Below are 19,949 nucleotides of genomic sequence, written 5' to 3' on the forward strand. Positions count from 1 at the left end.
TGGGGATCTGCCGGCCCGCCGTGGGGACACGCCGAGGGGCCGAGGGGCCAATGCAGGACATTCGTGACTGTTGACGACAGGGGAGAGGCTGGGTCCTTGGCAGGCCGCACGACTGGTAGGATCTGGGGTGGTTTTACTTCTTGGCTGCGACCTTCCCGACATCTGCATTTTCTGTTCTGAAGAATAACGTGTCTGTAACCAGGAAACAAATTACGATTTTTATCACCAAGATAACAGAAATTTTCTGGTTGGGTTTTTTTTTTTTAAAGATTTTATTTATTAAAAAAAATAAAATAAAATAAAGATTTTATTTATTTATTTGACAGAGATCACAAGTAGGCAGAGAGGCAGGCAGAGAGAGAGAGGGAAGCAGGCTCCCCGCCAAGCAGAGAGCCCAATGTGGGGCTCGACCCTAGGACCCTGGGATCATGACCTGAACTGAAGGCAGCGGCTTAACCCACTGAGCTATCCAGGCGCCCTTCTGGTTGGGTTTTGTTTTTTGTTTTTTTTTTTTAATATTTTGTTTATTTATTTGATAGAGAGAGATCACAAGTAGGCAAAGAGGCAGGCAGAGAGAGTGAGAGGGAAGCAGGCTCGCTGCCAAGCAGAGAGCCCGATGTGGGACTCGATCCCAGAACCGCGAGATCATGACCTGAGCCAAAGGCAGCGGCCTAACCCACTGAGCCACCCAGGTCCCCCTGGTTGGGTTTTTAAACCACGTTAAGTGCGAGCTTGAGCCACCTGGTAAAGGGCTCCCGTGCAAAGGCCCTGGGGCTGGGGAGGGCATGGCTGAGCGGCTGTGGAGGGCTGTGGTGCCAGTTTGGTGGGGAAAAACACCCCGGAGCTTGGGGTGCCTGGGTGGCTCAGTGGGTTAAAGCCTCTACCTTCGGCTCAGGTCATGATCCCAGGGTCCTGGGATCGAGCCCCGCGTCGGGCTCTCTGCCTGCCTCTCTGCCTACTTGTGATCTCTCTCTCTGTCAAATAAATAAATAAAATCTTAAAACAAAACAAAACAAAACACCCCAGAGCTTGACGGCGGGAGGGCGGGCGGCACAGGGAATGCGCTCACGCTGGTCCCGGGGCGGAATCGGTGCTTCGTGCACGAGAACATGCTTAAACACGCGAAGACCCACGCCTGTGCCTGCATTTATGAGGGGCCCGGCGAGAGGGCCGAGGGCACAGCCTGAGCCAGACAGAGGGCCGCCTGCCCAGCACGGGCTGCTCTGTGAAGAGCCAGACCTCCCGGCCCACGGCTACCCCACGCCCCCCGGGGCTGGCCCCTCCGCCTTCCCCCTCCCCGGAAGGACTGCATTTGCGGGAGGCCAGAGGCCCGGTGGGGCGGGGGCAGGAAGGGGAGTGGCTGCCGGAGATAAGACGGGCTCGGGTGTCTCCCACCTCGCCAGAGTCAACAAGGACACAGCTCCCCGGGCCGGCAGCTCCCGGAACCTCCCAGGTTCCTTCCCTCGCCGTGTTTGTTCTGCGCCTGGACTGGGCAGGTGCTGAAGGTCACTCTGGCCTGGGCTTCTCACCTCTGATCCCACCCCGTTCCCTGAAGCCCGATCCCGGACCACTGGTGTGGCCTTGCCTTGCTGGGACGGCTGTGACCCAGAGCCTGGGGCTGGGCCCCGGGGGGCCAGGGAGGGACCAGGCCCTCTTCCCCGAGTGCAGGGCAGGAGACAGAGCTGACAGCAGGACCCCGAGAGGGCCGGCTGGGAGGGACAGCTGTGCGACCACGGTTGTGTGACCACCTTGCCCATCAGTGGGACCCAGCCAGCAGCCACAAGTGGGGAGTCTCCCAGGGAGGATGCCGGCGGTGTCGGGGACAGTAACTTACCTTCAGGGGGGCCCTAGGGTCACTTCCGGGCAGAGGGAACAGGGCTCTAGCCTGATGGGAGCTACAGCCAGAGCAGGAGGGAGCAGCTCTGCATCAGGGAGCGGGTCCCAGCCTGAGGCCTGGGTCTTCAGCTGTGGCACAGCCCACATGGCAGCGACGGCTGACCTTTCTCATCTGTCCCTGGCAGGCAGTGAGGGGTGAAGAGCTCTCCGGGGAACACCAGGAATTAAGCAGTCACCTTGGCTGGCTGCCGGCGCCTGGGGAACCCGGGATCCCTGTGGCCTCAATCCCTCTGCTTGACCCCCACCCTGACGCCCCAGTGCGGCCCCCACACCAGCAGCCAGTGGCTTCCGTCCCTGCTCTGATGCATCCAAGACCGCCAGGGACAGGGAACAGATGGGACGCCAAGGGGAGGGACTGCGTGTCGCTCCAGGCCGGTGTGACATCATGCCAGAGTCAGATGCCACCAAGGCTCACGGAGAACCTGTAGTCCCTGGCGGGCCTCGGCCGGTGTCTGTCCAGGTGAGGAGGGGGCCGTGGGGAGCAGGAGGAGCAGGCATCCCCTCTCCCGCCCCCGTCTGCCTGGGCTCATTCCCGGGACTGGGGTGGTATGGACCCCCACAAGGGCAGGGTCACCGGCTGGGGGCCACCCACTTCGTCCTCTCTGGAGCCCCCGGTCTTGGCTGTGGGGAGACCTGTGGGGAGGCTGGTCCCGCAGCCCCCCGTGCCGGCTGGCCTTCCCACACCCTCCACCCCGCCTCTGCCTGCAGATGAGGCTCCTTCCGGTGCTCCTCATGCTCCCCTTCCTGGGAGAAAGGGGTGAGTCCCCAGGCCAGAGCGCCCAGCTGCCTGGAACCTGGGCCTCTGACTGGGGGGACCCTGTCCACGCCCCCCCCACCTCTGGGGCCTCCTGCAGCCACACGCACCCTCCACGCTCCCTCCCCGGCTCCTTGCTTCCCGGCTCCCCCGGAGACAGGGCAGGGGGAGGGGGACACTCGATCCAGACCGTCCTTGGGGCCCCACAGCTCGCCCCAGCGGGTCTGTGTGCGAGAACCGTCACGCCCGTGTGCCTTCCCGTAACCTTCAACTCTCAGGGTCCTTTCCCTTGGAGCAGCTCCTCCGCGTGGGACTCAGGAGGACGTCGAGGCACGGGCCGGGAGACTGAGGCTTCCGGGTTGCCTCCCCCCCGAGCCGGGCCAGGACCGCAGGCAGGGCTTTCTGCGGACTCGTGTTATTTTCGCTTCAAAATCGTAGCCCTGGAAACGCCGCCCAAGGGCAGGAAGCCGGAGGTCTGCCTCCTTCTCCAAGCCGGTGCCGCCAGCCACCCACGGGGGCTGCTGACGTCTCGATTACTTATGATTCAGATGAAAATGTCAGGTCCTTAGTCCCAGGGGACACTTCCTTCCCGTGGCCAGGGGCCTGGCCCGCACTGGCCCGCACTGGCCTGCACGCAGAGCAGGCCCACCGCTGTAGAAAGTTCCACTGGGCCGTGCTATCTGCGGTTCAGAGAGTGGACCGCGGGCTACTGCGTCCGCGTCCGCGCTGAGGTGGGAGGAGGGCCCAGCTCGCCGCCCCGGACCTGGGCCCTGTTTTCCCAGAGGAGGTCGGCCGGTGACCCCGTCTCTTCACCAGGGAGCGGCTTGACCCCGGAGGCCCGCATCGTTGGGGGTGCAGCGGCTGTGCCCCGGCAGTGGCCCTGGCAGGTCAGCCTGCGTGACCGGGGCCAGCACGTCTGCGGGGGCAGTCTCATCGGCCACCAGTGGGTGCTGACCGCCGCCCACTGTGTCTCCAGGTGAGTCCTGCCTCCCCGTAATGGGTGGCCCGGGCCGTGAGATGCCACTGGGCCTCACGCAGGGAAGGGAATCGTGGCTGCGGAACGGCGCCTGGGCCCAGGTGGCTCGGAGCCCCGCGGGGGCGGGGGGTGCTGGGCGCCTCGGACGCCAGCCACTCCCTTCAAACTAGGAACGAAAACACACTTTACTTATTTGAAGGTACTTGGAAGTCACGAGCTTTTTTCCAATTTTGGGGATTCTGGTTAAAGGCACAGCCTAAAACTGATCACCTCGATCCTTTCACGGTGCACGGTTCACACTGCTGAGGGACCCCCCCCTTCACCTCGGAACACCTCTGTCCTCCCAAACTGAAGCTCTATGTCCATTAAGCTCTCAGGCCCCCCTTCCCGGCCCAGCACCCCCCCTCCACCTCCATCTCTGTGGTTCTGATAACCGCAGGGACCTCATCGCAGCCAAATCCTACAGTCCGCGTTCTCCGGAGTCTGGCCTGTCGCACGGAGCGGAAGGTCTTCGAGGGTCAACCACGTTATGGCAGCAAGTGTCAGAAATTCCCTCTTCCTATCGCTGGACGCCCCGCTGTGTGCATGGGCTGCATTTAGTTGATTCATTTCTCCCCGTTTCAGCGATTGTGAGTCTCGCTGCCCAGCACGGGGCTATAAGGAAGTAGAGAATGTTCCAGAGCTAGATGCCCCTTCATGATACTTGAAAACAAAAAGCAGAACAAAACTATCGTAAGGCAATCGAGCACTGAATTCTATAAAAAAAGACTCCACAATCAAGGTGGGTCCCTCCCGGAGCTAAATTATGGTGTCAGCTTAACTTTAGCAGACACGATAATTAAAACATAATCGGCTGGTTCCAGGTGTCATTTTGGGGTAAACAAGCTTTTTGCCATTCGGTGCTGGGGCTGTTCCTGGAATGTCCTCGGGAGATTTCCAGTTCTGGAAACGGCTACCGGGGGCTTCCCGCCGCAGGGCACAGTCCCAGGCACACTCAGGGCAACCTCCGTAGGTAGACACTTTTACCCCCAGGTTCCAGGATGGGAAACTGAGGCACAGAGAGGTAAGTAATTTGCTTAAGACCATACGATAAGCAAAAGGCAGTTGCGGGATGTGGACCCCAAGGAAGGGGACGTTGGGGTTAGGGGCAGTCCTGCTGGGACAGCTTAGCCCTCCGGGGCACAGGCCTCAGGCAGAGAGTGCGCGGCTCCCGGAGGACCTGCACTTTCAGCACAAACTCCTGCTCTCCGAGCCTCCCAAATGGGCCCTCCCCGCGGGAGACACGCTGCCCGCGGCCCCTCCCGGGTCCCTGCCCACCTGCTGTCCTCAGATGCTGGGGAGGGGGCCTGCCGACACGCTCCATGAGTTCTGCAGCCCCCAAATGCAGCTCCCCCAGCTCGCACCCCTGCCTGCTCTGTGGGGTCACCACCCCAGCCCTTGCCGAGAATGTGGTCTCCCTGCCCACCACTCTGGCTCAGCCTGATCTGCTCCCCCAGAACCCCGACCCGCCATCTTGGCGCTGCGCCCCGGCTGTCCGTCTGGCCCAGAAGAGCAGGGCTGTGTCCGCTCTGTCCCCACCGGGACAGGCCCTGCCGCTGGGAGGGCTCGCCACAGCCCAAGGCTGAACTCCATCACCGAGATCTGGACTTTATTCGGGAGTCTCTCCGGGGCCAGACAAGACTTCTCGGGAACAAGGGCCCAGAGGGGGGCCCTGTGCTCCTATGATCCGACTCAGAGGGCCAGGGCAGAGCAGAGGGTCCTTCGGCGCCACACCCCCACCCCAGCGGAGCTAGCCGGGTGAAGCCAAGCCACCAGCCTCCGCCCTCCGAGCCCACCACGTCCTCTCTGCTTCCCACCCAGCTCCGCGAGCCTGCGGGACCTGAGGGTCCAGCTGGGAGAGGCTGCGCTGTACTCCCGTCCCCGGGACTCGATCTCTGTGGCTGCCGTCCGCGCCATCCAGCACCCCTCCTTCACCGGGGACGCCCTCCAGGGCGGTGACGTGGCTCTCGTGAAGCTGGCACGCCCCGTGCCCTTCTCCAGCACCATCAGACCCATCGCCCTGGCTCCACCAGGCTCTGACTTCCCTGCAGGCTCCCTCTGCTGGGTGACCGGCTGGGGGGACGTCCAGCAGGACGGTGGGTGAGGGGCAAGGGGCTGGGGGCTCGGGGAGCTGGCCCGAGGGGAAGGCACTCCAGGGGCGGAGCGAGTCACCCCAGTCTCCTCTCTGAGCCTCACCTCATGGTAGAGGCCGGCCCAGGCCTCATCCTGCACCACTCAGCCCTGCCTTGGTCCCGCATCCAGCTCCCCACTGGCAGGACAGGAACACGGGCCCCGGGGACACAAGCCGTGGTGCTGCTGCTCTGGGCTGTCCACAGGGAGCTGGCTGGGGGCTCGGCGGCACACCACCGTGCGGCCCCTGAGAGTGCCTAAGCCGCTGTCCCTGTGTCCCACAGTGGCCCTGCCTGAGCCCCGCAGGCTGCAGGAGGCAGACGTGCGTGTGGTTGACCTAGACAGCTGTCGCAGGCTCTACTACCCAGAGCCTATCACCAAGAACATGCTCTGTGCTGGTGACGTCCAGGGCCAAAAGGGATTCTGTGAGGTCAGTCCCGTCCAGCCCGCATTCCTGCCCCTGATGCACTGCAGGCTCTGGGAGAGTCACTGGACCGCCCCCCAGGCCTCAGTTTCCCCAAAAGTGCAGCGGGAGTAAGGGAGCGGAGCCCTCCCTTTCACAGGGAACCTGTGACGTACCTCCCTCTTCCGTGCTTAGCCAAAGGCTCTGGTCACCTCCCTAACCCTAAGAGACCCTGGGAAGCAGGCTGGATCCTGGACTTGGGGCAGGGGTGGCATCTTCTGATCTAGCTCCCCGAGGCTGGGGACTTTTCTCACCCAAGGAGAACAGCGTCTGGCTTGGAGTTGGACTTGACAATATTTCTTGTAAGAATGAGTCCAGAGCCATCCTGACAATAAAAAGCAGAGTGGGTGGGCTCCAGCTGTCATAGGATGTGAGCAGGTGTGGCAGGGGTGAGAGGGACAGGGGTCCAGGCCCAGAGACGCCAGGCGACCTGTAAGGGAGGCAGAGGGCATTGGAAGAAGCAGGCAGGCTTTGGGAGAACAACAACAGCGACCCTAACAAAGCGACTGCATCCCAGCACTGCTTTTACGAGCTGTGCAACCTTCAGCAAATTGCTTGACCTCTCTGAACTGTTAAAAACAAAAAAAGAGGCAGCCAGAGCTGATGCACAGGCTGCAAGGAGGAACAGCTCCGAGATGGAAACCTGGGGCGACCACGCCTGCTACCTGGAGCCCCAAGGGGACCTCGCCCTGCCTCCGGCATCCGACCTGCTCCCTGACGTTAGCCTCAGTCTCAGTCCGAGAGCTCCCACCCCTGCGGCACAGACCCGAGTCCCACTGCCCCTGTTTGTCATTCCTGTTTCCTGCAGGGCGACTCCGGGGGCCCCCTGGTCTGTCGGCTGAGGGACAGGCGCTGGGTGCAGGCAGCGGTGGTGAGCTTCAGCAGGGGATGCGCCGAGCCCGGACTCCCCGGGGTGTATGCCCGGGTCTCCGCCTACTGGGCCTGGATCCAGCACCACCTGCTCCCGCCCGGGCACCTTCGCGGGAACTTCCGCAGGGGCTGACCCCTGCCCTCTCACCTGCATCCTTCCACCGTCTCCCACGCGCCCGAGCGCCCCTTCTCCCTTCCGTCCCGCTGGCTTTGCCCCTCGCGCTCAGACACCACCGCCCGCCCCGCGCGGTGCTCCCTGTCCCCACCCGCCCCCGAGCGGCCAGCAGACCCCCGGAGCCCAAGCCCCGGCTCTCGCGGAGAGAGAGGAGCGGGCGGGAGGCGGGCAGTCTGCCGGGCACAAGGATGGAAGCACGAGGGGGGCGTGGGGGCGGCCCGGGGCGGCCACCGCCCGTCCGCGCGGAATAAATGCTTGGCCGCCTGCTCCTCCGGTCACTTCCTTCCAACCGCGGCAGAGCGGCGGGACCGCACTTGCCCCAGGCAGAGGCCGCGCGGGTGCCCTGCGCGCGGGGGTCGCGGGCTAGGCCGGCGTGGGCGGGGCCTGCGGGGGTCGTGGGCGGGGCCGGCGTGGGCGGGGCCTGCGGGGGTCGTGGGCGAGGCCGGCGTGGGCGGGGCCTGCGGGGGGTCGTGGGCGGGGCCGGCGTGGGGGTCGTCGCGGGGCCGACGTGGGCGGGGCCTGCGGGGGTCGTGGGCGGGGCCGGCGTGGGCGGGGCCTGCGGGGGGTCGTCGTGGGGCCGACGTGGGCGGGGCCGGCGGGGGGGTCGTCGCGGGGCCGACGTGGGCGGGGCATGCGGGGGTCGTGGGCGGGGCCGGCGTGGGCGGGGTCGGTCCTCCCAGGAGACACCAGGGGCTCCCGCCAGGCCGCGGCGGCCGCTGGTCGAACCATTCTTCTCCCTCCTGCCGGCGTCTCTCTCTGCAAGAGTTTTCAGTTTGCGGCTTCACGCCGGGCTCCCCCGGGCACGGGACACCCGCCGAGGGAGCGCAGAGGCCGGGAAGCCGCTCCCTCCTCGCCGCACCGCCTGCAGCCCCGGCGCCGACCCCGCCTTCTCCACGGCCCCGCCCCCAGCGCGCGCGGCCCCGCCTCCTCGACGCGGCCCCGCCTCCTCGACGCGGTCCCGCCCCGCCCCGCTGAGCCCCGCCCCCTCTCCGCAACCCCGACCTCCCGCCGGCTCACCGCAGGGGGCGGAGGGGGGTGGTCCGGCCGCAGAGGGACCCCGGCCCCGCAGGGGGCACACAGGCCCCTCCTGACTGGTCTGCGGGGTTGCGCGTCCGCGCCCTCCCATTGGCGGCTGGAAGGGAGGGGCTTGCTGGCTGGGGGCCGGCTCTCCCTCTCTCTCAAATAGATAAATAAATAAATATGTATATTTTAAAGACTTCATCTGCTAGAGAGAGAGAGAGCAGACTCCCCGCTGAGCAGGGAGCCCCACTCCAGGACCCGGAGATCAGGACCTGAGCCAAAGGCAGACCCCTCACTGACTGAGCCACCCAGGCGCCCTGACCAAAATCTTTTAAAAAAATTCAAGGGTCCAAATCAATGGGTCACACAAATGCATGAAATCAAGTAGCTGCCACCACAATTAAGTTTACACACGGTTCCCTCGCTCCCTCTTTCCCCTCCTGCCTCCCGCACCCCAGCAGAACAGTCCCAGGGGGAGGCAGGACAGAGGAGGGGCCGAGGGCAGGCCCCACCTGCTGCTTCTGCGAAACTTGAAGCTGTCGGCCTTTGTCCCCCCATGCATGCCCTCACCTGGCGATGAGTGGCCGGCTCAGGGACACAGGCCGCAGCAGGACCAGGTCAGGCCACAGCAGGACCAGGTCAGACCCCAGGTGCCCTGTGTGCAAACCGTTGCTTCCTCCTCGGCCAGGCGGGGGTGGGGATCGGTGCCCCCCACCTCCAGGAAGCCATCCCCAGACTCCCCATCCCCACACCCGCCCCGGGCTCCCGTGGTCTCCGCCGAACATCAGATGGGCACAGCGCCCAGCTGCCTGGCTCAGGGCGGGCTCTTCCTAACGGTCCTCTCTGTGGCCAGGACCTCATGACTGAGCCGCTGAGCGGCCCTGGGAGGGGCCGGACTTGCCTGCACCCGACCTGGGGTTGAGAAGGAAACTGCGAAGACCATCTGGGGAGCCCCTCCATGTCCCTGACACCGTGCCCTTTCTGTCCCCTTTGACAGGAGGCACAGGGAGGGGTGTTCTGTCCCTGCGTGCCTCCCAGCTCCGGCCCCCGGATGCCCTCCTGGGTGGGCGGGCTCTCCTGCTGCCCAGTGGATGTGGCTCATGTGGGCCTGGGCAGTGGCCCCTCAGTCCAGGAGGACCCCTCCTCCTTGCTCCCACCCTGACACTAGCTGCTCACTTGGCTCAGGCTGTCCTTTGGCCTTGACCTTTCCTGGTCTGAGCTGGGCTTAGCTGTGTCTGGGAACAGGAGCTGGGCTGGGTGGGTATGGTTTTCAGGGATACGGGACACCCCAGAGGGTTCACCCTCTGCCCTGCTCCCCTCCCCGCCCTGGGCCTGCTCAGGTCTGCAGCTCTGGGCTTGAAGGAGCCTAATCCTGACTTCCTGCACCTCCCCCCACCCCGTCCCCGCTGAGCCTCGTGGGCCGAGGAGGGCTTGGACGTGCAAAGGCGCAGAAGGCTCCTGACTTGGTCCTAGAGCCTCAGGTGACATGGAGATCAGTTCTAGAAGGATTAGAGGCAAACGTGTGTGTACACGTGAATGAACAATAATTAAATCTGCAGTCGATAACACAAACACCTCCAATTTTAAAAAGCAGACAAAACAGTTTTTAGCAACTGTGACAACCAAAGCATAAAGGTGTTCATTTAGTTGAAAATCTCCAAATGCTGAAAAGAAGCCTAGAGCTCTATCTGGCAAAGGAAGGGCCGAGCTGGAGGCGACAAGCCACTGACCGGCACAGGGAAGCTCCCAGCTGCCCCAGGAATGAGACTCACACAACTCTCGAGCGGAAAGGGGGCCTCCCGGATGGCAGCGTGGGGGCTGCAGGGGGTTCGGGGCTGTGGGGTGGGGAGGTGGGCTGGAGGGCCCGGTGACCAGTAGGCTCAGGGAAGAGGGAGGAGGTGGGCGGGTGGACAGACGGGGTGGCGGGCCAGGGTCTACGTGCGGACTGGTAGGCATCCTAGTTATCCAGAGACTAGGAAGCCAACCATGCCCCCCTAGGCAGGGGTGTGTGTGTGTGTGTGTGTGTGTGAGAGAGACTCGTCCTCTGCTTGGCTGTACGCCCACCCTTGGGGCCTGGGGACACCCAGATGGGCATCTGGGTGGTGGGGACACACGCCTGCCGTATGAGGGCCTTCCTTTGCATCATCCACTCCCTTCACCCCAGATTGGAGGACGCCAGGCCCCTCCTCTGACCACATCCCAGCCAGGAAGGATAAATGGGCAGGGGAGAGTGGGCTGAGCTCACAGCAGCAGTGGTCGGCCAAGGTAAGCCCCCCACCCGAGACCCCATCATCTGGGTGCTAATGAGGAACAGAGCAGAGGAGCCCCAGATCCAGAGCATCGAGACCCAGCCCCCCGGGACTTGACCGACCCCCCGATTCTGGGGGGAGGCGTCATGCCATCCGCACACCATACCCTGCAGACCCCAGCCAGGCCCCACTGCCCCCCACCCCACACTGCTCCTTTCAGATGCCGAGTCTGCTGGCGCTGGTGCTGCCCCTCCTGGGGAGCCTGGTCCACTTGTCCCCTGGTGAGTTCTGACCGTGGGCCTGCCCTGGCCCTGCTCCCTCACTCCGCACGCCCAGCGATGACTGGGTGGGTGGTGCAGAGAAACCCAGGGTCGGGTGGGACAGGGAAGGGCCCGGGGCCAGGCTGTGTCCTGTGCTAAAGGTGCTTCTGACCCCAGCTTCTGGCCGGGCGCTGGAGCGAGTGGGCATCGTAGGGGGGAAGGAGGCCCCCGGGAGCAGATGGCCCTGGCAGGTGAGCCTGAGACTTCACGAAGGTTACTGGAAGCACATCTGCGGGGGCTCCCTCATCCACCCGCAGTGGGTGCTGACCGCAGCGCACTGCCTGGGACCGTGAGTGACCCCGGGGCCTGGGGGGGGCTGGGCCTGCCAGGAGCTCCCCTGGAGCAGCCTGCTCAGGCCCCGGGGGGCCACCTGCTCTCCCCAGGCACGTCACATACCCTGAAGAAGTCAGGGTCCAGCTGAGGGAGCAGCACCTCTACTATGGGGACACGCTGCTGCCCGTCAGCCGGGTCATCGCGCACCCCTCCTTCTACGTCGCCGAGAATGGGGCCGACATCGGCCTGCTGGAGCTCGAGGACCCGGTCAACATCTCCCACCACGGGCAGCTGGCCACCCTGCCCCCGGCCTCAGAGACCTTCCCCACGGGGACGCCGTGCTGGGTGACAGGCTGGGGGGACGTGAAAAGTGGAAGTGAGCGTCAGGGGCAGCTGGAGGGCGAGGGTGAGCAGGGGCGGGTCACGGCCCGACCCAGTCTCTGGGACCCCCGCTGGCCTTTGCCCTCCTGACGCTGCGCGCTCACCTGTCCCTCCAGCGCCCCTCCCACCGCCGTTCCCCCTGAAGCAGGTGAAGGTGCCCATCGTGGAAAATGGCATTTGTGACGCACAGTACCACCTTGGCCTCAACACTGGGGACAACACACAGATCATCCGTGAAGACATGCTGTGTGCGGGGAGCCGCAAGAGGGACTCGTGCCAGGTGGCCCTCACGTCCTCCCCAGTCCCCACCCCCTGCCCCCCGAGCCCCCACTGACCCGGTCCCCCACCCCGGGCAACTCCTGCTAGGTGGGCCCTCATGTCCTCCCCCAGCCCCCAACCCCTTGCCTCGTGAGGCTCCACTGACCCGTCCCCTCCCCAGGGCGACTCCGGAGGGCCCCTGGTCTGCAAGGTGAGGGGCACCTGGCTGCAGGCGGGCGTGGTCAGCTGGGGCGAGGGCTGCGGTCAACCCGACCGGCCCGGCATCTACACCCGGGTCACCTACTACCTGGACTGGATCCACCAGTATGTCCCCAAAGAGCCCTGAGCCCAGGCCCCGGAGCTGCGACCCGAACGGGCACAGAAGCCAGCCCACTGCCGTCCCACACCACTGCCCGGGGGGCATCCTTCCGTCCACCTTCCCCGTGCCCTGTTGGGCGCAAACCCTCATTAAAGTGGTTGGAAGCAGACATGGTCGTCGGTGGCCGCCACAGGCTTGAGTCGCGTGGGTCACTGAGAGAGGGAGGGGGTCCAGGGCACAGCCGGGTGTTGCTGCTGTCAGCGTGGGGCCTGAGCACGGGGGGCGGCGTGGGGGTTGCTGCGAGATGCCCCCTGCCCAGCCCCTCGGACGAGGGTCCATTCTCAGCTCACGGTTTCGTCTCTTGGGGAATGACAGCGCCCACTCGGAATGGGGAGAGCAAGGCAGACCCTGAAAAGATGCTTGTGGGGACACCCAGGCACTGCGAAGGGGTTGAGAGCGGGCACTGCCCCTGTGCCCTGTCCCCGATTCCCCGCACACTGTCACGTCTCACGGCCGCGCCCACTCCTGTCCTGGGCGGCCGTCCAGGCTGCTGCAGGGTGCGGACTGTCCACACTGGGGGGTCTCGGGACCACGTGGCTGTGGCCGTTGGTGTGCGCACCCCCCGGTGACGGTGGCGTGTGCGGGCGGGGACTGCTGAGGTCTGGGGCCTGCGCGTCGTCCTCCCCTCTCTAGACGGGGCCACGGGCTCTGGCACGCTGCCCCCCTCGCCCCCCACAGGGGAGGGGAGTGTGCCCGTTCCTCCCCACCCTGCCGCCCTCCCTGCTGGACTGGGTGGTGGTCTCGTTCGGTTTTTAGTTGGTGTTTTCTGGAGTTTGGGTGAGAACAGTCCTTTCAGCAGGAGGCGGCCTCGCCAGGGTGGGGTAGGGGAACGGCTGTCCACCTGCACCGCGGCAGCACCACAGCCCGGGGATCCTTCCCGAGCCCCCTCCCCTGCACACAGGCATCCGGCCTGGGGGTGTTCCTGGATGACCCTGGCCGTGGCCAGGTCGCCGCTGACGCCCACACGAGGCGCGTGTTCTCGTTGGGCTGCTTCGCACTCGGGGTTACGCGGCCCCTCGCCCCGCGGCCTGGGCGAACTCCCGCTGCCCACCAGGCCCGCCCGGAAGGGCCGGTGGCTGGTGCAAACCGTTCCTGTCCTCCGCCGATCGAGGAACTCATTCGTTTTCGGGTCCTCTAAATAGGGGGCTAACGCCCGCCTTTGGGCGTGTGTGCTCTCGGCCCCTGCTTTTCGGCGCAGACGCGGTCGTGCGCGTGAACACACGGAGCGCTGAATCAACGGGTTGTTTTCGGGAGTTTTCCGGGCTCTTCAGGCCAGAAAGAACTTTCTAGATCCAACATTCACCTCTCTTCTTCCAGTTGTCGGATGCAAAGATGCACATTTAATCTTGGAATCTCTAGAAATGACCTCTGTGAGCTCTGTGCTCAGCAGAGGAGGTTCTGCAGCTGTCCACTGGCTTCCTTCCCTAGCCCTGCCCGCTGCTTCTGCAGGGGACACAAGAGGGGGACACAGGAGCACGGGGGATGGGGCTGCCGGCAGACAAGCGGGGAGGGGGATGGGGGCGGGCGCCAGGAGCCGCCCCGGGTCACAGGAAGGCAGGGGACCCGGTCTTCACGGTCTGGCACGCACAGCGCCCTCGCTGTTGGAGCCACCGAGACAGACGAGGTCCTCGGCCCGCCTTCCCTTGTGAGCCCGGACTCAGCACCGCGGTTGCGTGTCCGCTCCAAGACCGTGAAAGGAAGAACCCGGAGAGCTCACTCCTCCCCCCGCCATCTCACCCCTCGGGGTCCCCTCCCTCGACTGTCAGCCTCATATACGTACACTCAAACCTTTTTTTTAAAAAAGATTTATTGGAGAGAGAGAGAGAGAGAGAGAGAGAGAGAATGAGCAGGGGAGGGGCAGAGCGAGAGGATCCCAAGCAGCCTGCCCCGAGCGCGGACCTCCACCTCACAACCCTGAGATCCCAACCTGAACCGAAACCGAGTCGGGGGCCCGACTGCACCCCCCAGGTACCCCCACACTTAAACTTCCTTAAGAGCAGGTTGTGTGAGGAGAGACCAAGGCATGGACCCAGAAGCCCCTGGATTCCTTTAGATGGGGGTGAGGGCCCCAACCTGGGGAGGGGGGAGGGGGGAGGGGGCCTCGGACCCCTGGCTTCCCCCTCTCTGGTCCAGGGAGCTGAGGAGCGCAGTGCGGGTGAGACACCTTTTCCCGGGGAAGTCAGGCCACCCTTGCAGGGCAGGCTGAGCACGAGGGGGTCGACCCTCCCACCACCACCGGGCGACAGGAGACCCCGCTGGGCTGGGAGGGCATCCCCGGGGCCAGGGGAGGGGGTCACCTCGGGACAGGACAGCCCCCCAGAGCCGAGTGAGGGGGTGCCGGTAGGGAGAAGGGTCCCCACTAGGGGAAGTAAACTGAGCCAGGACAGCGAGGGCCCTGAAGTCCTTCCTGTGGGGACCCGGGGATGACATTGGGGGTTCAGGAGTCCTGGGCTGGGCTCCTCCAGGCCTGCCCTGCTCCCCAACACTGGGTGCCGTCAGGCCCCCTGGGCTCCAGGAAGGGCGGCCTGGGCCTAACCGCTGCCACCCCAACCAGGCCGGCAGGGGCAGGTGCCCCCTCTCCCGAGGTCCACTCCCCAGGTGGGGGGCCATCGGGCTCAGCATAGGCCCCGCACACAGAGGTGACGCCACTGTGTCCTTCATCAGGACAAACGCTGAACACACCTTCTGAGCCTCAGCTCCCCACCAGAGGGAAACAAGCGTGTGCCCCAAGAACCCACACACCGAGAAATCGTCAGGCAACCACCCCGTGCCTTCGTTTCCCCGCCTCTAAGAGGCAATCGCTGACCTAGAGGGTCTCAGAGGGACCCTCCCCCCTGGCCTGTGGCCTGCAGCTGGGCAGGGAGCCGGGGGCGGGTGCAGGCAAGTCCGGGCCTCCCAGGGCCGCTCAGCGGCTCAGTCATGAGGCCCTGGCCACACAGAGGACCGTTAGGAAGAGCCCGCCCTGAGCCAGGCAGCTGGGCGCTGTGCCCATCTGATGTTCGGCGGAGACCACGGGAGCCCGGGGCGGGTGTGGGGACGGGGAGTCTGGGGACGGCTTCCTGGAGGTGGGGGGCACCGATCCCCACCCCCGCCTGGCCGAGGAAGCCACAGTTAGCACACAGGGCACCTGGGGTCTGACCTGGTCGTGCTGTGGTCTGTGTCCCTGAGCCGGCCACTCATCGCCAGACGAAGGGTGGACGAAAGCCCACGGCTTCGGGTTGCACAGGGGCAGGTGGGGCCTGTCCCTTGGCCCCTCCTCTGTCCCTTCCCCGCACCACAGGGGTACAGTGCTCCCTCCAATCCCTGCCCTAGGCGACGCATGCAGGGCTCAGGTAGCCCCTGACCCTGCAGGACCCAGCCATCGTGAACCTGGGGCACTGCGAACCCCTGCCCAGCTGGTTGTACCTGATGAGGGACCCTGTGAGTGGCTGGGGGGAGGGCAGGGGCTTCTGCCAATTCTGTGGGCCTCTGGCTGGGGTCACCTTCCCAGCAATTGTGGAGCTGGAGCCCCTCAGCTGGACACCCTGGCCCCAGGAAAGCTGCGGCTGAAAGAGATTGGGGTGAACCTGGGGGCTGAGACAAGAGAGAGTCCCTGTAGGCTTGGTGTCTGCCCTCCCCTTTGGGGTCAGAGCACAGGACTCTTGCCTCAGCCAAGTGGGGTCTCCCGCCACCCAGACCCCCCCGGCGGCGGCTGTGGTGGGTCACGGCCGAGTTCCTGCTTTGCTGCATGGTGGGAAGGGCCTGGAGCCCACCCTGGAGCTAGTCTGCACTTGGCTCAGCCGCCAACCAGCACGGTCACAGCCATCGCCGGCAGGGATCCCAAGTCCTACCCTTGGGATCGGGTACCGGGCCACCGGTACCCACTCTCATGCCTCCCACGAGCCCTTGGCCCCGAGAGGCCAGTAGGGCACCAGGCCCGTGAAAGGTCAGGGCCAGAGCCTGGAGGGAGAGGCTGAGCCGGCACCCTGCAGAGCCTCAGTGGCTCTCCCCAAGGGCCCCCCGCTCTGCCCTCACACCCCTGCATGCCTGGAGCCTGGCAAAAACTTACCCTGAACTTTCCCCAGCACATGAGTGGTAACCTGTGAACTTGGCTCCTACCGGGAGCCTGACTCCTCCCTCAGCCACCAGAAGGCACAGGCCGAGCCTCTCGGGGACCCCATGGCTGGTGGCACAGCCGGCCGCAGCCCCGCATCCCCCAGCCCTGCTCTCGGCAAAGCGACGGCTCGCCACGCTCCCGTGCAGTGGTGGGGGTCCCGCGGGCGGTGATCCAGTGCGTTTCTTAAATAAGTTAATATTTATTCCCTTTGGCTTTGCCTCCCACCCCCGCTTCCGTCCCCTTAAGCAGCCAAACGTCCCGTATCATATTATTGCAACGTTTAACCTGAATTTATGAAAGAAAGGTCCACGAGACGCAGGGGGTCGGCGGACACCTCAGCCCGGGCCCAGGTGGGGCCGCCGGCCGTGCAGGGACCCCACTGCCCCACAATGCGGGTGTTTCTGGAACACCCGAGGGCAGAACCGTGGGGTGTCAGAGACGGTGACGAGGAGTGGGGACAGACGGGTGAGAACTCAGACTGAGTGACAGTGAGTGTGGCGGTGGCGACCCCGGGGACCAAGCTGCCACCCAGGAGGGCACAGGGGGCCCCAAGCACGTGTTCCCTAGAAAAGTCAGTGGGCGTGAGAACGGGCGCTGCCGGGCAGCCTCGGACCGCCTCCTTCTGGTTGTTTCCTGATCTCTGCCGCGGGGGCACAGCAGCTGTCAGGGGCCCCCGACCGGGCACCGGCATGGCCTCAGACCACGGGGGCGCACTTGGAAAAACCCACCGGTTGGAGTTGGCAGGCTGAGGGGCAGCCCCCTGCGCTCTGCTCCACCCAGACCTGGCGTCGGCCTCCCTCCCCGGGCGGACGGCGTCGCGGGCCTCTCTGCTGCAGCGGGGCCCGCGCTGGGGACCACGCACAGCCCTGCCCGCGGCTGCCACCCCGCGGGGTGCACACCGGCCCTGCTGCTCAGACCTGTGTGGCACCGTGCCCTGAACTACACCGGCCTGTCTACACTGTCCCCGGGGGTGGGGGTGGCTGGGGGCGACCCTGCTTTCTTTGGGGGACTTGGGAGGACTTTGAGGTGCAACCCCCATTCCTTCTCTGGGGGGTCGCTGGAGAACACAGGAGGCTCTGTTTTGTGGGATTCAGGAGGCACCGTGGCCCCTGAGAAGGAAGCCCTGGGTTCTGGGGCCACACTGTGGCCACCGTCCAAAAATGGGCCTCCGCCAGGACCCCCCGTGTCCAGCGGCTCGAAGGCGAAGTTGGGGACGGTCAGGTGTTCCGCACGGCAGGAGGCCTGAGCCCGCCGCTCCCCCTTGGCTCCAGGGTCCACCCCCGCCCCCTCCACGGGCTCCAGGGAGTCCCTGTGCGGCACGACCTCACAGGATGGGGTTCGCCGCCGCAGAGTGGTGCAGCTGCCCTCAGCTGGGGGGGGCCGGGCCGTGCCCTCGTCCTCCACGGGGGGGTCCACGGAGATGCAGGGGGGGCTCATCTTCTTCTTCCTGCGTGCCCCCAAGGCTGGCTCAGCCTCCGGCGCCCGAGCCTTCACCTCCCGAGCCTCCGGGGGCCCGTCCCCGCCCCCCTGCTCCCCGGAGGCCCGCCTCTGCTCATCTGCCTGGCTCGGCTGTTCCAGAAAGCCCTGGGCGTCCACGCCGTAGAGCCTGCACAGGTCCGGGTCTCTGCCTCCCCCTCCGCGGGCAGTGGGCGAGGCTGAGGGGCTCCGGGCCGAGCTGGTGATGTGGCTGACCTCCTCGTCAGCAGGATCTGGGGTCTCGGCCTCCTCCCCTCCTGGGGCTGGCGGCCTGCTGGAGACGCAGTGCTGTCCAAATGTGTGTTTGCGGGTGCGGATACTGCTGGGCCGCGGGGACCGCGGGGACCGGGGTGGGGACCGTAGGGAGGGCCCCAGGGATGCCTGCCTCACGGGGGTCTTCCTGCCGGACTCCCCCCAGTCCGGGCCACTGTCCCTGGGGCTGTCAACCTGTCCTTCCTGCGAGCCCGTGTGCACAGCCTCCTGCAAGGAAGGACCCGGAATTGGATGTGGAAGGAGGCCAGGCAGGACCCAGTCGGCAGCCAAGAACGCAGTAACTGTGCTCCCCGGAGAAGCCCCAGACTGGGCTTATGAGCCCCAGACGAGGGATCAGCCCTGATATGTGGCTGAGAGCCACTGCGGTGCGGGCGGAAGGGGAGGGATGACACCCTGGGCCCAGCCCTGCCTGTGCCAAGTACAGGGCTCGGAACCAGGCTGTGCGCAGGTGCTCTCCACCGGCGCTGGTCACGTTGGCGGGACCGTGAGGATGGGGGGCTGTGGGGCCGAGCCCCTCTGGGCGGAGCCTCACCCTGCCCACCACCACCCCGAGACCAGGGGTTGTGGGGAGGGAGAGGGTCTGAGGCCGTGGGGCTGGAGTGAGGCTTGGGGGTGCCACCAGGCCCTGAGGCCGCTGCCCAAGGAGATGGGGTCCCCAGGACCCTGCACTCTGTCTCGGGTTCCAGGGACGCACTCCTGCTCTCTTTTCTGGGGTCCCCGTCCCTCATCCTTTGGGTGGGGGAGCCACAGCAGTACCCCCAGCTCTGGGCCGCAGACCTACCTGTCTGTAGAGCAGCCGGCTGAGGCTGGAGGAGCGGGTTGCACCCCGCGGGGACAGGGCGTGGAGCGCGTCGCTGTCTCGGGCCGGGGAGAGGGTGGCCGTCGAGGGGACCTGGAGAGAGCTGCAGGGCTCCCCGGGCGGGGGGTGCGCGGAGGTCGCCGGGCCTGGGGCAGAAAAGCGAGCACCCTGCAGCGGCCAGCACCCTGCCGAGGCCCATCCCACCTGTCCCGCCTGTGTCCCCGGGCCGCCTGGACGAGCCGTACCGGCGGCGTCCGCTTCCCGCGGCGGGCGGGGGTGTGGGGCCGAGGCGGGTGCCACAGGCCGGAACATGTAGCTGTCGTTGGGCAGGGACAGCACCCTGGACACGGACACCTTGCGCACCACCAGGAGGCCGGGGGCGTCCGGGCTGTGTGGGGCCGCAGGCGGGGGGCCGGCGGGGGGCCCCGGGGCCTCCTCCAGGTCCGGCTCCGCGTCCAGCTCCGCGTCTTCGCGGGCCTCCTTGTTGCTCTCCTCCAGGTGCTTCATGAGCACGGCCACCACCACGTTGACCAGCACGAACTGGGCCACCAGCACGAAGGTGACGAAGTAGACGGGGGAGACGGCGGGCAGGTAGCTGAGGCAGTGCTTGTCCTCGCGGGCGCACTCCCGCAGCGTGTCCTGGGGGGCGGGCCGGCGGCTCAGGGACCGGGAGGGGCGCCCTGCCTCCCTGCCCGCAGCCCCCGAGGGGCGCCTTCCCCAGGGGGACACCGCCGGGCCCGCGCCGGTACCTTCATGATGCCGTTCCAGTTGTCCCCGGTGGACACGCGGAACAGCGTGAGGAAGGCCATGCCGAAGTTGGAGAAGGTGGCGTGCCGGCTCAGGCCCTCACAGGGGTTGTCCTCACTGCACTCTGCAGGGAGACCCTCGGCCGTTAGCCCACGGGCGCGGCAGGGGCAGGGCACACCCCGGCCCCGGGGGACCACGCTGACCCACGGTGGGCCCCGCCCTCCCCTGGGGAGAAAGTCCTCTTTTCTGAGGGTAGAGGGCCCAGGCAAGTGGGCGCGGGGCTCTGTGGGGGCCGCGTCCTTTCATGATGGGGGCGGGGGCGGGGGTGGACAGGACCGCTCCCCTCGCCGCAGTGGAGGCTGCCTCTGGGCCTGG

General features: G+C 66.0%; 3 protein-coding genes across 3 annotated transcripts in view; 2 read left to right on the forward strand and 1 right to left on the reverse strand.

Moving 5' to 3' along the window:
- Positions 1–2,281: 2,281 nt before the first annotated feature.
- On the forward strand, positions 2,282–7,261 carry LOC308359659 (serine protease 27-like; the record flags this gene model as incomplete). The annotated part of the gene is made up of 6 exons (XM_080830868.1): positions 2,282–2,356; positions 2,605–2,653; positions 3,467–3,626; positions 5,487–5,761; positions 6,080–6,225; positions 7,067–7,261. 6 exons carry the CDS (start codon positions 2,282–2,284, stop codon positions 7,259–7,261), a joined length of 900 nt encoding a protein of 299 aa, XP_080686994.1.
- A 3,311-nt stretch (positions 7,262–10,572) lies between these two features.
- Positions 10,573–12,291, forward strand: LOC308359145 (tryptase-like). The gene is made up of 6 exons (XM_080829880.1): positions 10,573–10,588; positions 10,793–10,853; positions 11,010–11,181; positions 11,276–11,541; positions 11,663–11,826; positions 11,986–12,291. The coding sequence occupies exons 2-6, from the start codon at positions 10,793–10,795 to the stop codon at positions 12,148–12,150; spliced, it is 828 nt and encodes a 275-aa protein (XP_080686006.1). The 5' UTR covers positions 10,573–10,588; the 3' UTR covers positions 12,151–12,291.
- Positions 12,292–16,470: 4,179 nt separating this feature from the next.
- The window catches only part of CACNA1H (calcium voltage-gated channel subunit alpha1 H), a gene marked incomplete at its 5' end in the record, with an annotated part of 55,421 nt that continues 51,942 nt past the window's right edge, over positions 16,471–19,949 (reverse strand). The window contains 4 exons of the mRNA XM_080830403.1: positions 16,471–18,235; positions 18,810–18,973; positions 19,073–19,466; positions 19,577–19,698. Coding sequence (XP_080686529.1) covers positions 17,219–18,235; positions 18,810–18,973; positions 19,073–19,466; positions 19,577–19,698 — 1,697 coding nt within the window. The 3' untranslated portion in view covers positions 16,471–17,218. The remainder of the gene's footprint in view (positions 18,236–18,809; positions 18,974–19,072; positions 19,467–19,576; positions 19,699–19,949) is intronic.

Source organism: Martes martes (genome assembly GCF_963455335.1).
Source record: "Martes martes genome assembly, chromosome: 18".
Taxonomy (NCBI): domain Eukaryota; kingdom Metazoa; phylum Chordata; class Mammalia; order Carnivora; family Mustelidae; genus Martes; species Martes martes.

Bases quoted from the DNA above. Each gene is read 5' to 3' on its own strand.
- LOC308359145 (XM_080829880.1), top strand. From the start codon at position 10,793: ATGCCGAGTCTGCTGGCGCTGGTGCTGCCCCTCCTGGGGAGCCTGGTC. The intron at 10,854-11,009 runs GTGAGTTCTGAC...TTCTGACCCCAG, and splicing joins CCTGGTCCACTTGTCCCCTG to CTTCTGGCCGGGCGCTGGAG. The intron at 11,182-11,275 runs GTGAGTGACCCC...TGCTCTCCCCAG, and splicing joins GCAGCGCACTGCCTGGGACC to GCACGTCACATACCCTGAAG.